The sequence below is a fragment of the Octopus bimaculoides genome, chromosome 19 (assembly GCF_046866305.1).
Source record: "Octopus bimaculoides isolate indiv1 chromosome 19, ASM4686630v1, whole genome shotgun sequence".
In the NCBI taxonomy this organism is placed as follows: Eukaryota; Metazoa; Mollusca; class Cephalopoda; order Octopoda; family Octopodidae; genus Octopus; species Octopus bimaculoides.
In genome coordinates this window covers 21941267-21959051 of record NC_142946.1, presented here as the reverse complement: position 1 = coordinate 21959051, position 17785 = coordinate 21941267, and the positions used below count along the sequence as shown (strand labels likewise).

Here is a 17785-nt window from a genome sequence, read left to right as displayed (position 1 = left end):
GTATTTAATAAACAAGCCAAGAAGGGAGCTGCTATATAGTTGCTTGATCTGCTAGAAATAGTACTAAATCTTCTCCAAGCTGCATTCCTACCATCATTGGACAATGTAATTTGGAGTCCACTATTCCTGAAAGAAAAATGAAATGGTCATAATTTAGATTCTTTTGATTGTAGTTCTACTCCACCAAACCAACATGGAGTTGAATAACAGCATTCAATTATTCCCACCCAACCCAGTCACATTTTAGGAGCCTATTCCTCCTAATCTACTCAGACTAACAAAAAGGCACATACAATCATAAATAGTACCATCATCAACCAATGGTGCTTGGATGCACACTACCTGAGAGATGTGCAGAAGAGACTAATTGGCATGTGGTGAGTTCACCTTAACAGCTTTTGTTTTGTCATGGCTTGCTGATAAAGGAAGAGAATGTGCACAATGGAGAAAATGTTGCATGTCCACACATCATCTATTCCTGTTAGAATACCAGCATGCTAGAGTACTCTAGCTTACTAGAGTACTAGCATGCTAGAGAAATGAATTAGTGAATCACAATTACTCTGTTCTATAGCCCTCTTATGCTTGACCAGTGGTGATGGGGCCCACATACCAGCTAGTTGTGGTTTGGATGTAAGTGAATACAACTGCTTATTCTTGGTTTCATTTAACTAAATATAACTGTGTAGTTATGGTTTTGAGTATCAGAATACAACTGTTTGTTTATGATTTAGAATAACAATATTGAAGTCTATTCCTGGTTTGGAATAGCTAAGTATTGAAGTTTAGTCTTGGTCAGCAATTGTTTAATGCTGATTCAGATTGCTTTGATATGAACATTTATTACTGGTTTGGAGTAATTAACTGCTACTTGTCCTTCTTTTTCAGCTTGCACTGCCTCAGTTATTCAGATTGGAGATAGTGCTTTCTGTGAAATAAAAATGCCACAATTAGCATCACAGTTAACGACTATGTACTGTAAGTTTTATTCTTTTTTGTTGATACTTCTAAAAACACACTTTATGAAGATTATTGTTTAAAGCTATATTTAAATTTTTAATTTATCCTATTTCTTTTGAAGTATTTTTATTATATGCTTTGGTGAGGTTATGAGTCAAAAAACTTTTATGTGAAATTTAAGAAAATATCGACTATCCTAAAAATTTCCAGTTTATTTTGTGAAATTTTCTGTTATATTTTCATTGTGATCATAACCATTTTAATGTCCATTTGTCCATGTTGGCATAGATTTGATAGATCTGCTATACAGCTGATTGCCACTGTTTGTGGAGTTCACTATTCACAGACGTGACCTCACTATTTCTTCTAAAGACTTTATTAGGTATTCTGTGTCATAAGTACCTGACATTCTCTGCACACAAACATCTATCATCCAATTGTGTTACATATTCATGCTTTCGCAGTTGTGTCTCCTGCATACAGCTACATTTGTGCTCCACATTTCATAATTCCAGTTTGTCAGAGCATATAGATGGAATTAAGTTTTCTAGTGAAAACCTTCTCCCATGCGTAACACCTTGGGAGACTTCCTTATCAATTGATGCATTATAGTCCCATATCCTATTCTCTTCCAGTTTTTGAGTAGTGCCTCAGTGAGCACAAGATTTTGAGAGGCCATGGTCACTGAGATCTTGCTAAGCTACTTACAATGTAAGCAGAAACTCATGAGATCTGGTTGTCACTTCCTACTACTACTATCAAAACTACATCAAATGAACTGCAGATCATTGTCAATCTGCTAAACAGTTCTCCTCAATTACAAGGGTTTCAATCTCTTTGAGATCTCACTCTTCAAGTATTTCTAGCTCGCAAACCATACATCTTGTTCCTGATTGAGACAAAAATCTCTTATCCCTTTTCTCGAATCTATTTCTACTGTTTAGGCTACATTGTATATTCAGACTTCACCCTGAAAAGTGATACCTGTACCTATGTAGACTTCACTCTCTCTACCTCTCACCTAGATATTAATAGCAAAGATTTCAGGTTTCTCTGACTCAAACTCCTTTTCCTTCTTAATTCCTCTTTATTCATCTGCTACCTCTACCAATCTCCAAACACCACCAACCGCCTACAATTGTTCATTCCATATCAAGGACATCTATATTATTTCACCTCTCTGAAGTCATTAGCCTTATTGAATTCAAGATTCAGAACTCATCTTGACTCTCTCACTCTATTTACATGATACCTGCTGGACCAGAAGCCAAATCATTTACAATCCTTACCTCTCTACAACAGATCTCTTTTTCAGATCCAACCTAACCTTTACTAAACTTTACTGTCTCTCTGTCTATCAGATTATCTGACCACTGTCTAGTCATGGCTATCCAACACACTTTCATGTACTACACCTCCCAACCTTATGACACTTCAAAGCAACTAATTGCTTTGAAGTTAGTTCTGCTTATTATTATTGGCTATAACATTAGGGTTACCAAGCCATTTGAGACAGCTAAACAGGTTGTTAAAACTCTTTCCTTGGAATGTCTCTTTCTTTCCCTCATACAACCAAAGCCTTCAGCTGGTTCAAATGCAGATGTGGCAATGCAGGGTCAGAGTTTACAACATCTGGAAGAACTCATTCACTTCTTATTGAGTTGATTTTATCCACTAATGCAATATACCATCTAAATAACAAAAAATGCTTATATACAAAGTGCAACCATCAAGCTCATCAACCTTCCAAATTGCAACCTGTTCTTTGCATAATTTTCCTACCCACCAATTCTTAATCATGATAGCTTTGTAAGAAGTACTTCCATGATAAAGCTTCCACAATTTCTCTTAGTTTTGCTTCACCCAAGACACACATGCAAAACAGCTCATAAATTTTCCTTCTCCATTCCACAGTGCCAGCATCAAAGTGTAAAAGCACTTCTGATCGCATCAGATCAACAAGGTCACTAACCCTAACAATATTCTTGCATTACTCTTAATGTTGCACTCCAGAACAAGCCCTTATCCATGCCAAGCTCTCCAGTAGTCCTCTCTTTACAAGAATCTGTATAAATCTTTGGAAAACCTTTCTGATCCTTCTAACTAATGGCCAATTACTCTTGTTTCCAACATCTAAAATGTGAAATGGTCATTAACAACCACTTTCTGCTTTACCTTGAATTTTGCTTCCATAGAGCCTGGTTTATTGGGGTTTTGTTCTATTATATCACTCACCAGTAATTCTTTGACATTGGAATGTTCAGCAAAATTAATGTTGTATTTATCCTTGATAAAATCTTTGACTATATCCGATATAAGAAAGTGTTAGACAAGCTTCCCACCTGTGGGTTTCATCATTCTTTCATACCTCAGATTGTAAGCTTCCTGTCAAATCACCCCGGTGTAGTCTCTACTGATAGAGTTCTCTAACTTGCTTGATATTACTATTAATTAGGCTCACTCCTATGCAGCTGATGTAATTCTTTATTTCTTAACCTTCCTCACACAGAAGTTATCTACATGCAACCTATGTATTTCACGTCAAACATGCCTCCATGAACAAAGATCTTTGAAACCGGCTCCAAAGGAAACATGACAAACTAGTTTCTTCAACAATACAAATATACAATCACTACGCATATTGAGAAGACACTTGCTAATTTTGGCCAGCATGTAGCTAAAGCTCTCAAAGTCACTACAAATGGCAATTTTCGATTACCCTTACTGATGATCCCTCACACTTAAATCAAAAGCCGCAACCCAGCCACTATTTCGGATTCAGAAAATATTTGAGCTCTCTCACTTTCTGACTCTCTACAAACATCACATAAGTTCCATAATAGAATACTGTCCCTGCATATAGAACAGTGTTGCTGATATACACTTTACATATGAACATCTTAGAGTATATTGAAAAGAAAGCCATCAAGTAAATTAGAAAAGACTCATTGACAAACTGTAAACTCTGGGCCACTCATACACACACTCACAATGTCACTTCTACAACAGTCTCTGCTTCTCTTAACCAACTGGTTGCATACCATCCTTCAACCAACAACATACTGTGTCTCTTACACCCCTCCATGCCTGACTTAATCTCTTAATCCTGCACTTGCTCCTCAGAACATCAATACTTAGGAATTTCCCCCTGACCCATGTTTTCCCTACAGACATTGACTTGCAGAAGTCCAAGCTGAACATAAGCTGTATTGATTTCACAAGAGAACAAGACATCTGCCAATTTGCTGTACTTGAGAAGACATGTCAAGCTAAGTAAAATCAAGCCATCCATACATGCTAGCATGGAAAAGAGACATTAAATGACTACTACTACTATTGAGTGAGAGAGCAGTGCATGCCATCAAAGTGACACTGGGTTAAAATATACAAAGCCCAGTATACCCATTGTAACTACCCGTCTGATAAGGGTACATCAGGCACATGCATCACAACCATATGTGTGCGACATGTTGATCTCATATCAAGATAAACAGTGCATGACCTTGTAGGTGGGACCCAGTTAGAATTTTCTTCAGGTTGAGTAGCCCATCCCACTCAAAAATTTCCTGAATAAGGGTTGTTTAAGGATGTTGAATGAAACACTCATGTTTCCAGAAGTGAATTATTCAAACCCCCAATGAATTCCTCTCAACACATGGCTATTTTGCTCCCTTACTACTACTTCTTGTGATCAGAGATACACATATCATTAGCTACTAAGGGACATGCTCAACTGGTGAAGGCCAAACAACTGACAAGCAAATCTGTGGTATTGAGCAGAATATTTGCTGTGGCCCATCTTTTATACCAAGACAAAACAATGTACATGATAACACTTCCAATCAGTTAAGATCAGAAGCCATGAGAGCCACTGCCTGGTACTGCATCAGGGCATCTATTATTATTGTTATTATTATTATTATTATTATTTAAGATGTCGCACAGTATCCTATACCATGATGTTGTTGATTGAAAATATTGTTTCTACCAGAGGTTTGTACTGTCTGTCAAGCCACAACAAGGACCTCAGACAGACAATCTTTGGATTGTAGTTACTTATTGAGTTTCTGACACACAGCATATATTTATCTCTTTTTCAAATAAAATCTTGTGATATTATAAATGAATTTGTAGATCATGACATTATGCAGAATAACTAAAATTATTGAAATTGAGATGCAATGAAATAAGAAAACTTTTCATCTCTTTGTGAGTGTTTTTATTTTGTTTTCAAAACTATCATTTAAAATTTTTAACTTATTTTTGACAGCATTAAAACCCAAAACTGTTAGCTGCAAAACTACATTTGAAGGAATGTACCATTTCACTTATGAAAAGGAAGAAGGTGCTGGTGGTATTTGCAATTCACCAAAGAATGTAATTAAAGCTTGCCAAGAACCTGGTTCAGCCTATGTTGATAATGAGGTTTTTCTCATGAGCTATGGAAGATGTCAGGACAATATCTACACAGAAGATAAACGTAAATATCATTAATGATTTAGTTGAGCCCATATTAAGGAAGTTGGAAAATATAAAATCAGTAAAATGCTACACTGGATGCGTTAGTGTGATCTTGTTCAGTTCTATATTTAAGAGAGGAGGAATTATGTACATTATTTACATTTTGATGGATTTTGTCTTCATTTTGTTTGTTGTTAACACAACGTTTCGGCTGATATACCCTCCAGCCTTTACCAGATGTCTTGGGGAAATTTCAAACCTAGTTTCTCATTCCTAAGGTATTTTTTCCAATATTCAGGCATATGGCGTAGTGGTTAAGAGCGCAGGCTACTAACCCCAAGATTCTGAGTTCAATTCCAGACAGTGACCTGAATAATAATAATGATAATAACAATATCGAAAAAAATACCTTAGGGATGAGAAACTAGGTTTGAAATTTCCCCCAAGACACCTGATGAAGGCTGGAGGGTATATCAGCCGAAATGTTGTGTTAACAACAAACAAGATGAGGACAAAATCCGTCAAAATGTAAATAATGTTATCTTGTTATTTAGTCATTCAGTATCCTTAAGCCAAGTTTTACTGTATTTTTCATCCCTTCTGGTGAAATAAGAAAGGCATTATAAATTCAAGTAATATATTAAAGTCAGATTTAATCAACTCTTGTGTCTCCTACAAAATTTATCTCCTGACCAATCTTCAAAGTAATGCATGTATACTTATGTATTACACAACTGGAAAACAGAAGAAATAGATACAGGGTTCCAAAGTTTATATAATAACTCAATAAATTTAGTATATTGTTAATCACTATGTGGTACATTTGAGGTTAAATATCAATATATAGATATTTAATCTTGAGCAATTAAGAGAAATTAACATATAAATATTTAAGATTTTTTTGAGTATACAGCAAAATTATCTTTATGCCCAAATTTAGAGTAGGAGTAGGAGAAAGAGTAGTATAAATGAAGGGGGAGGAGAGAAAATAGTAATTCAGTGAAGGAGAAGTAGTGAGAGTGAGGGAAAGTAATAGCAATGGAGAAAGGAAGGGGTGAAAAAATAAATCAGCGTTTCAACTCTGTATGAGTACATGTGTATGTAAAGGGAGGTATGTGAATGTTTGTGTGTGTGTATGTAAAGGGAGGTATGTGAATGTTTGTGTGTGTGTATGTAAAGGGAGGTATGTGAATGTTTGTGTGTGTGTGTGTGCATGCGTGCAATGGAAATGGGATGGTGAACGTTCAACACTGAAAAGAAAATCAAACAGCGTTTCAACTCTGTATGAGTATATGTCTGTGCGTGTACAAGGGAAGTATGTGAATGTTTGTATCTGTGGTTATTATGTACCTTATTTTATACATTATTTATATATAAAATACTACAATTAGCCATCATTTTTGATGGCACAGGGGTCAGCTAGTTAAAAACTAAAATTGGCAGAGAGGAGTTGGTCACTAAGTAATGTTGGGTGTAAATAAACTGCTGAGTATTTTCCAGGTGAGTTAATAATGGTGTGGTAGGGTAATTAATAAGTCAATTATGCTATGATCCTATGAAAGGTACTTACATAACTCTGCTCACCTTAGTTGACATAATCACAAGTTATATTGCAAATTTGTTTAAAGGATTAACAGCTAATTGTTCTATTGTAAAACTAATTTCGACAAAAACCACCCTGCTTGTTTTAGTATTTAATTTTAAAAAAAAACAATGTAAGATGGTAAAGTTAGATAAATTCTCCTATGTTTTTTTTTTCTACTTGCTTAATTTTTTCCCTTATTACACATAATGAAATTATTTATGTATTTCAGAGATTCGTTACCAGTGCATGGGAAGTTGGGTTAATGAAGACGGCTACTTACTTGCTGGAATTTCTAACGTTGTTGCAAATGAGGAAAGAGAAAGATTCAAATGTCTGGTAAAAACAAATATCTTTTCTTGAACTGAAGACCCCCCCCCCCTCCAAAAAAAAAGAAGAAACACCACATACTTTTTATTCTGTTTCAGACTTCATGTTCTTTGAATTATTTATTCAATTATTTCTTCTGATTCAATTTACAAATGTCTAGAATGTCAGAGGTATTGATAATAGCACTGGACTTGAGATATTCAGGAAACAAGGTGAGAAAGAGAGGGCAGGGGAGGGATCATTGATTTACCATTATATAACGGTAGGTTTTTGCCTGCAGATTATTCTCTTTGTAGAAGAGAGGATTTGAACTCAATGCTTCTAGCTAATAAAATACATATCATTTGAAATGTTCCTGATGCCTAAAACACTACAACTCTTCCTGAAACCACATAAGTGACATTGTACAGTAAATAGGATAGAAGGAGAGTATCAGAGTCATGTAAGGACAACACATCTAATGCCATCCCTAGATACCCTTGTAGCATGGTACAATGAAAAGGAGATGTCCATTGCTATCCTTAATGACACTGGCAGCATAATACAGTGAACAGAAGAGGATGAGAGATCAATGCAAGATAGATAAGAGAGTGTCAAAGAAATAAAGAAAGCAGTATATGTAAATGTAATTGGAATATATCGGAGAGAGACCCAAATGTAGTTATATACATCACTGTAAATTACTAGTCATCTTGTTACTAACTTACTTTGGAATCTGGTAGGGATATGGTTTCATGCTGATGAATTTCAAAGTGATGTAACTGCCATATTTGTTTTAGACAAACTGCCCTAGTTTCTAGGTCCCTTGAATTCTGAAACTAAAAACATATTTAAATGAACTTTTATTGCTGTACTGAAAAAGGTGAGAGCTCTCTTAGTATCTTTTTGGTAATTTCATGCTGGAAGCTTTGGCAAACTAAAAGCAGACATCTGAAAGTAACTACAGTAGTGTAAATAAGTATAGGATTTATCAATCATTGTCTCAGAAAATAGGAAATCAAGTGGTGGAATGATTAGTTATGCTTTCCAGACTTCCATACCAATGGATAGAGAAATATTCAACTAATTACAAAGCTTTTGTAAGAAACCCCTTTGAATATTGAATATTTACATTGCCCATTGGGCAAAACATTACAGTCTTTCTATATGAACCAGCAACAGAGATGTGACTGCCTTCATTTGGCCCTCAACTCCAATGGAGTTGTAGAGCTGATGCTGTTGTTACATACGGCATGTTTTGAGCAGTTTCAACCTGACAAAACCTACCCATCTCTAGGTCTGAATGCAACCAATTTTTCCCAGAGATGAACTATGTGAAAGCTGCTTTCCAAATGTCAATCACTTTACAGGGTGGACTGAACGCTTTTTACATGGCACCTACACTGGTAGGGTCACAAAGTAACTCAACAAGACAAAGATCCTTTAAGAGGTGGAGTATTGTGCCATGTGATAGAGGGACAGAAACAGGTGTCTTTCTGTAGTTGAGATACAAAGTCACTACAGTCAGAGGGAGGGTATGAGAGTGCAAGGGTGAGAGAGATGGTGGTGATGTGCAAGGGCATGCTGTCAAGGTACAGGGATGAGAATATGGAATGGGATGATAGAATATTGCCAGGGGTGCATGAATAGGGAGTTCACTTGAATGCAAAGGGCATGGAGGAAAATGCAGTGACTGGTGAAACCTGGATATATAGAAGATGGAGGGGACAACAGGATAGCCAATAGTAGTGTGGGCAGGGCTGTGAGGACAGGATTGGGGAGGAAGAGATAAGCATGAAAAAGAGGAAATGCGAAGAAGAGGAGATATAGTTTGATTTATTAAGGTACGGTGTGAAAAATTTTCTTCAGATTGTATTTAAATATCCATGTTTTAACCCATGAAAATATAAAGTTTTTGCATAATTATTTTAATCATTTGATTCCAAGTTTTATTATTTTTTAAATATAATTTTAGCTCACCAATAAAGATCAGAATCCAAAAGACAATAAAAGGAAATGGGTGAAATCTCGTTTCTCTGAATGCAGAACATTAAAGAATATTTACAGTGGACATGAACGTTTGGAATTGGTACCTAGTAAGTTAACTTTAAGAATTTCATTGAGAAACTTTAATAGAAACACTTCTATGTAGTGAGTAGGGAATTTTTAATTTTTGTGCCCTAAGGATTATTAATATTGTGGGAAAATGCTTTAAATTTACCAAAATATACCTAAACAAATTGTTCTGTGACGTTCATATTACCACTATTTAACAGTGAGTCAGCTAAATATGTATATTCAACCAGAGCCAGATCTCAAGTAATCCAGTTACTCTTGTTGGAAGTAGAATTGTTTTCAATTTTCAAAGAAAAGATATTTTAAAATAACTTGGAGACAGGACAAAAGAACAGAGAATGGGTCACTAAGAAGGCAACACTTGCGCACACGCACACACATTCATGTATACGTTTACAAACATGTACACTCTCCCATGCAAGTATACATAAACATGTGTGTGTATATATATATATATATATATATATATATATATATATACACACACACACACACACACATACATCCACAACTGGTATAGAGAGACACCAATGTTTGTTATACGTAAACATACTCATAAAAATATATATATATACACTTATATATATATATATATATATATATATATATATATATATATATATATATATATATATATATATATATATATATATATATATATATATATATATATGTATATATATGTATATATATATATATACACACACACACGTACCACACACATATGCATCCATACAACTGCTTTTTTTTCATTTTCCGCATACTAGATACACTCACAAGACTTTAGTCAGCCAAGGGTTGTAGTAGAAAACACTTGCCCAAGGTGTCTTCTACTATCATGGGACTGAACCCAAACCCATGCAGTTAGGAAGCATGCTTCTTATCTACACAGCCATGCCTACACCTGTATGTGTATGTGTGCGTGTACACATACACATGCTCTCTCTCTCTCTCTCTCAAGTTGCATATTATTTATTAATTTTCTCATTCCTGTGGCTTTTCAGTACCTCCAGCTACCAAGTTAGTGCAACCATCTTGTAATTTACCCAGGAATCTGACAGGAACATGGTTTCACGTTGCTGAATTTCAAAGTGATGTGAGAATTAATGACACTCACATTTACTTTAAGACTCACATTGACAGGTTCACTTATGAAGAACAGTATTATTCATGTCAACAAACTCTTGGCACTAGATTTTTGATGTCAAAAATTGTTGTTGGAAAATGGTGAGTAGCTTTCAATTTATTATTCTACCCCACATTACTTCATGTGAAGTTGTAAGCTGGTATATCCAGTAGACTACTCTGCTCCAAACAAATTGTAAAATAATCATGAATACTGTAATGTATTTTTGTTGTTAAACTGAGTCCTTACATTTGACTTGTATTTCATTTCTTGCAATAACATTGGTTAATTCTCCCTAGGCCTTTCATAAACTACATTGAAATTTCATAATGTAAAATTTTTTTGTTACTGGGAAACAAGGAAGATATGAGTTCTAGATATTAGTTGTTAAGAAACAAATTGAGTGATGCATTAGGATCATCATCATCATCTGTTTTAATATCCATTTTTCCATGCTTGCATGGGTCAGAGAGAATTTATCATAAATTTTCTGTGGCCAGATGCACTTTCTGTCACTAGCCCTCACCTGTTTCCAAGCAAGGTAATATTTCTTATGGCTAGACATGTTTTCTCAGAATATTGGAAATATTGGACAAATCATAGGCTGTTTATTTAATTTTTTATTAAAAATAAAAAATATTTCTTTTTATATTACATTCACGTCTTTGAAAGTTTTAAAAATATTGACTTCCAGTTTTCTAGTGTCAGTGATGTAACATATCTCTTTATGTATATCTCCCTCTATCTATCTCTATCTCTCTATCTATATCTCTTGTTTTCACTTGCATTTTTCAGATGCTATTCTTTTTCACTTTTAATTTTCTTACGCCATTGTTTAACTTCAATGTTATTGTTTCCATTGTAAGTCTAAGCTTTCTATCGCTATTTACAAACAAACGACAAATTACTGACAGAAAGAAGTTCACAATTACTGATGTAAGTAATTTCATAATTTACTGACAGAAGTATCTTCATGAACTTCATTTCAATCCGTACAGTTTAGTGTTTCTCTGTTGTCGATGGTTTTTTTTCTGGTTACTTCAATACTAGCTCTTTAGCTCACTGAGTGACAAATTTCACTTCAACCCGTACAATACTTTATTTTCCGTTAAAATTTCATATTTACTTTCTAGCTGTCTTATTAAAAAAAAACAATTTCCGTTACCAATGTTTACTATCTTCTCCACTTGTGTATTTCTGGATACATATATAACAATGCCTAGTAGGGAAGTGTCAAATTTGTTGGCATAACTACAGATTTCTGTCCCACCCCGAATATACAAAATTTTGTGGGGTAAGTAGTTCAGGAGGGGGTAGGGAATTTCTGAAAATTCATTGGAGTCCATTTCGATTCGTCTTCACTTTCAAGAAAATGTATATTTTTTTATAAAATTCTCTACAAATATACCTCAGATTATGTAGATTCCGAGGACATAGAAATTGGGGAGGGGGAACAATTGGAGATTACTTTTGAGACCTGTTCCCCCCTCAGGGGTGTTTCTGAACAAGTCATCCATATTTGTTTCATTTTTCCGTTTTGTGCGTTTGTGCATCCGTAGATTTCTATTGAAGCAACAAACTGGCAATGAAGGCAAATGAAGCCCTCACCAGAAAATTCGTTATGCTAAAAATAACATCTAAAGGTCTGGTACACAAAAATATGTTATTAAGATGACTTATCAGTTGCATACAATTTCTTTTTCACTTTAATTAAATTCCTGAGTTTCTAATAGAAAGGCAGAAGATACCAGAAGCAAAAATAAGGAATATACATGCACAATTAAATAAAGAAGTATAAAGTATAATTTGTTACATAAGCTCTATAATAAACATGATACTGAATGGAATAAGTCCCCGTTTGAACTTTTTTTAGTTACGTGCGCGCGGTAGATATCTACGGATGCACAAACGCACAAAACAGAGAAAATGAAACAAATATGGATGACTTGTTCCGAAACAGCCCCGAGTTAGGAACAGTTCTCAAAAGTAACCCCCAATTGTTTTCCTCCAAAATTCCTTTGTCCTCGGAATCTACATAGTCTGAGGTATATTTGTAGAGAATTTCATTAAAAAAATATCCATTTGCTTGAAAGTTAAAATGAATTGAAGTGGACTCCGGTGAATTTTCAGAAATTACTCACCCCACCCCCTCTTAAAACAGTTATCCCGCAAATTTTCGTATATTCGGAATCTACATGATGTAACACATATTCATAGAATAGTTCATTAAAAAATATCCATTTTTCTGAAAGTTATGATCATCCAAAGTTGGGGTGGGGGTACAGAAATCTGTACTTATGCAAATTTTTCTACAATATCAAGGTCAGCCAAAAGAATGTTTCAGTATAGGGAAAGAGAGATAGCTGCAGAAAGGGAAGCATGCCAAGAAACGAATAGACTGCGCATTAACAAAGTCAGAGCATCTCAAAGTGATGAACAGCGATATGCATGACTGACAAGGAATGCAGAACAAAGAGCAGTTGCAATAGCTCAGAGAAGCAACTTCTATGAAGCAGCCTTCAATTATGGTCCAGCAGTTCATTATGCAGATGACACTAGAGTTTCCATTGGTGCAATGACAACTGAGTGCATATATTGTAAAGCCAAGTCTGGAGAGACACTTGCCCTGTGCTGCAGTGGTGGAAAGGTTAAACTCCCTGCAATTCCCCAACCTCCAGAGCCATTGAAGAAACTGTTGCCATCAACTGACCAAGATTCCAAGCACTTCCAAAACAAAATTAGACAGTACAATGCTGCACTACAGATGACATCATTTAGAGCCACAAGAGATATAACTGAGCCAGGTTTCATGCAAACCATGACGCAACCCAAGATAGAAAAGAAGAGGCACAGAATTAACTGTGAGATAAAAAATGTGTATCTGTCATAATCCAGGACACCTTCATTTGAGGGTGAGTAGGGTGGGTGGGTGAGTTTGCAAGAATGCAAAAGGAGAGATGGAGTGGAGGAGAGAATGTAGTGAGCAGGTAGAAGGAGGGGTTCATTAGGAGGGTATGTTGTGGGGGAATGATTTGGCAAATTGTGTGCAGGTAGATTCATGAGAGAGAGTGGGAGGGGGAATACAGTGGTTGTGGGGAAGGGATGAACTGTTATACGCGATTTATATATTTACAGAGTATATCAGGTACAAACAAATCGAATGTCATTTCTTGTACATGGCCTCAGGATGAGCCAGATTAATAAGTATGGTGATAATGGTGATTGGATATGTGTAGGTCCAATGCCATGTAAGTGACATTGCACAGTGAATAGGACAGAAAAGGAGTATCAGAGTCATGTAAAGGCAACACAGATCTAATACCATCCCTAGATACCTTTGTTGCATGGTACAGTGAATGGGAGATATCCTCCACCATCCTTAGTTATCTTGGCAACATAAGAGTGAACAAAAGAGGATGAATGGCAAGAGATGAATTAAAGAGAGAAAAGAGAGCATCAAAGAGATGTAAGAAGCAGCATATGTAAATGTAATTAGAACATATTAGGAGAGAGAGATCCAAATGTAAAGAGCTGGAAGAACTGCCACTAAGCATTTTGTTTGACATACTAACAATTCTGTCAACTTGTCTTAGATTCTACTATAAGAATAAGAACAAAGCCATCAGCATATAGAAGTTCCCATGGATAAGCCCGTCTTAAACACCACTATTGTAGCCAATAGAAAAGGACTGGGCCCTGCTGGATTCCTACCTGCATCCTAAATTTATTACTTTACTTATTGCTAACTCTTACTTTGCTGGTTGCACCTCTGTACATGGCTTGCACAGCTCTTGCCTTTAGTGTCTACCAATTTACAAAGACCCTGTCTACAAATGCTAGGTATGGCAATTTACTTTTAGCCAAGTACTTCTCCTGCCATTGTTTTACTTGAAAGAGGGCAATTGGTAGTATATCTTCCTTGCACAAGTGCAAATGCTTCACATATTGGACTAATTCTATTCCTAATTAGTTATGCTACAACTCTTTCAGTAACTTTCACAAACCAGTTCATCAGCTTGATGTTTCTGTAGTTCCCTGTCTCTAGTACTTATTCTTTGTCCTTGTAGTTGACCATGACATTGAGTATGACACCTTCCTCTAATACCTAACTGACTATGGGTCAATCACATCGATATCTACACAAATTAAATTGTGTTGTATCTTCATCACTGTATATGGCTTTATACATGTTTATGTGACTGGTTGTTGATTAACCCAACATCAGTACTGATTAAGAAAGCCAAGTCCAAATATCGTTCTTTCCATGACCATCATGTCTTTGTATTTCAAAAACATCCTTTCCATCATTCTCATCTTCTACATTAACTCCCTTTCTCATCTTGCTTTTAATTCAACCTTTTTTTCATTATTCTCTGATGAAAAGCAAAGTTCAGTATATAAAACTCTTACACAAATTAACCTTACCTATTTTGATCTTTCTGACTGATTGATCTTTGCCATCACAGACCATTACCAGTTTCCTTGAATTTTGAATTTTATCACACTTGAAAACTAATTGTTTCTTCTATTCTGTTCACTTACTGATTCTTCACCAACTGATTCTTCTATTCTGTTCACCTTAATTCCTGAAACTTTAACATGACAAAAAAAGAAAAAATGCTGTTGTAAAAAATTTGAAGTAACTACCTAGCAAAATTGAATAATTGGTTATGTATCTTCTCTTTTAGTGAAATTGATTTTGTTTGTTTTGATATTCAACCAAGACATCACAGTATTGTGAGATTTAGAGTTGGTAAGTTTGATATAACTTTCTATTTTTATTTCCCTAAATTGATTTTAAAATTGATTGTCATAAAGAAAATTATTTGTAACCCTTTAGGTTATGACACCATCAAAACCTTTGTCTACAAGGGAGGATAAACTAGTATGTTCTTCAATACTTTCTTCATTCCCATTGCCCTGCCAAGACATTTGTCTGTAGGTAAAAGACTGAGCCACGTCCAGTTTCTGAGCAATGCCAAAACCTTCCCTGGCGAAGAATGTACCCCTCAATTCAGCATTAGATTAAAATTCTAATATGATCTTGGAAGAAGAAATGGCTGTAGTATTTATTGGTCACATAGAAGCATCAAACCTTCCTACAATAGCTGTCTTTGAGCAAGGAACAGACCCTACCTAGCTTGACTAAGGTTTTCTTCATGAAATAACAGGTGTCAACTGTTATTGTTGAATGTCATGTTTTATAAAGGGCATCCAAATATTAAAATTTGTAAAAACCATCTAAACATAGAACTTATTCTAGTTTTATATAAATTGTGGGAGAATAAAAAAAAGCTCTAATAATTATATCCATGTTTAAACATTGAAGTATTAAAGCTACATCATGAAGCACATAATAAACTTTTTCTTACATTTATTTCTTGTATTTTGTATGTCTGTTGTTGGTGTTATTATTATTGTAATGCTATTGACTCTTATACTTGACTGAGGCTTTATTTCATCAACCACCAAATGGTAAAAAAGGTAAAGTTGACATCAGCAGGATTCTTACATTCTGAATTCAAATCCTGCTGTGGTCATCCTTTTTGGGGTTGATACAATAAAGTATCGGTCAGAGACAGGGTCAATTTAACCAACTAACTTCTCCCCTAAAATTGCAGGTATTGTACCAAAATTTGAAATAATTATTTTAATGTTATGAAGAGCATTGGAGTGATAGAAATGATACATAAGGCGGCGAGCTGGCAGAAACGTTAGCACGGCGGGCAAAATGCTTAGCGGTATTTCGTCTGCCGTTATGTTCTGAGTTCAAATTCCGCCGAGGTCGACTTTGCCTTTCATCCTTTCGAGGTCGATTAAATAAGTACCAGTTACGCTCTGGGGTCGATATAATCGACTTAATCCATTTGTCTGTCCTTGTTTGTCCCCTCTGTATATAGCCCCTTGTGGGCAGTAAAGAAATAAGAAATGATACATCATTCTTTGCAGTATTTATTGACTCTGTTTTCATTCAGTTTCAACTATGCCACTCCTCCTTCTTTCAATTAATAAAGTAAGAACCAGGTGTGTACTGGGACCACTTCAATCGAATATACTCTTCTTTTTCAAATATGTAATCTCGTGCCAATGTTTAAAGTCATTGCTTCAAATTTATTATTTATCGGGTTGTTGTTATCACTCTGTTTCTCTCCATCGTTAGGAAAACCAAACCGATTAACATCTAATGAAATGGACTCAAACTTCCTAATGAAGAAATTCCGTCAATCCTGCACATGGCAAGCATTTGTTATGAACAGAGATGATTTCAATTGGAAATATGACTACTTTATCTGTAAGTTCTACTCCTCTAACACATGATCATTGTTGCAGGTGTGTGGTAAAAAAATTGCTTTCCAGCCACAATTCCTGGTTCAGTCCCATTGTGTGATATCTTGGGCAGGTGTCTTCTACTATAGCCTTGGACCAACCAAAGCCTTGTAAGTGAATTTAGTAGACAGAAACTGAAAAGCCTGTTTTCTGTGTGTGTGTGTTTGCCTTTGCCTCTCCTTGTCTTGACATCACGTGATAGTTGTAAATGAGTGTTACTATCATACAAGCAGTGCCATTCATTTCCAATATTCTGGTCTAGGGGAAATGTTACCCTGCTTGGAAATAGGTGAGGTTTGGCAATGAGAAAGGCATACAGCCACAGAAAATCTGCCTCGATTAAACTTTATTCCAAGCATGGAAAAGTGGATGTTAAATGAAAATGATGGTGTCGTTAATATTTTGGAGCACAGTCCAGTTGAAGACATTTCACTTTACTTCAGTATGACAATAATACCATATGAAAAGGTATATATGCCAGAAATTTCAGTGACGATTATCCATTAACAGTAGGTTTCCTCAAATAAAAAAAATGACCACTTACATTATTCATATCTAACTAAATAAAATTAAAAAAATTTTTTTTGCTGCCCTATGATTTATTAATAATGATAAAATAATTCAGTTATATATTTGATGCAAATTATGTAATCAAATACTAGGACAAAAATATTATGGCTTTATTAGCATACTCTAACATTTTCATTTTCTATGCATTTTTTATGTGGTGCGATTTAAGTTAATGTTTAAGGATTTAGTCAACATTTGCATATTGTTCTTTGAATATGAAGATGCATGGCTCAGTGGTTAGAGCATCATGAGGTAGTGAGTTCAACTTCTGGACTGGGCTATGCATTGTGTTCTTGAGCAAGACACTTATTTTTCACCTTGCTCCAGTTCACTCATCTGTAAAAATGGGTTGCGATGTCATTAGTTCCAAGCTG

At 35.3% G+C, this 17785-nt stretch overlaps 1 protein-coding gene across 1 annotated transcript in view; it reads left to right on the top strand.

Moving 5' to 3' along the window:
* LOC106872953 (uncharacterized) overlaps positions 1-17785 on the top strand; it is a 37026-nt gene that overhangs the window by 15780 nt on the left and 3461 nt on the right. The window contains exons 4-10 of the mRNA XM_014920133.3: positions 889-978; positions 5231-5440; positions 7236-7342; positions 9288-9408; positions 10393-10615; positions 15203-15267; positions 16675-16806. Of these exons, the coding sequence (XP_014775619.1) occupies positions 889-978; positions 5231-5440; positions 7236-7342; positions 9288-9408; positions 10393-10615; positions 15203-15267; positions 16675-16806 (948 nt within the window). The remainder of the gene's footprint in view (positions 1-888; positions 979-5230; positions 5441-7235; positions 7343-9287; positions 9409-10392; positions 10616-15202; positions 15268-16674; positions 16807-17785) is intronic.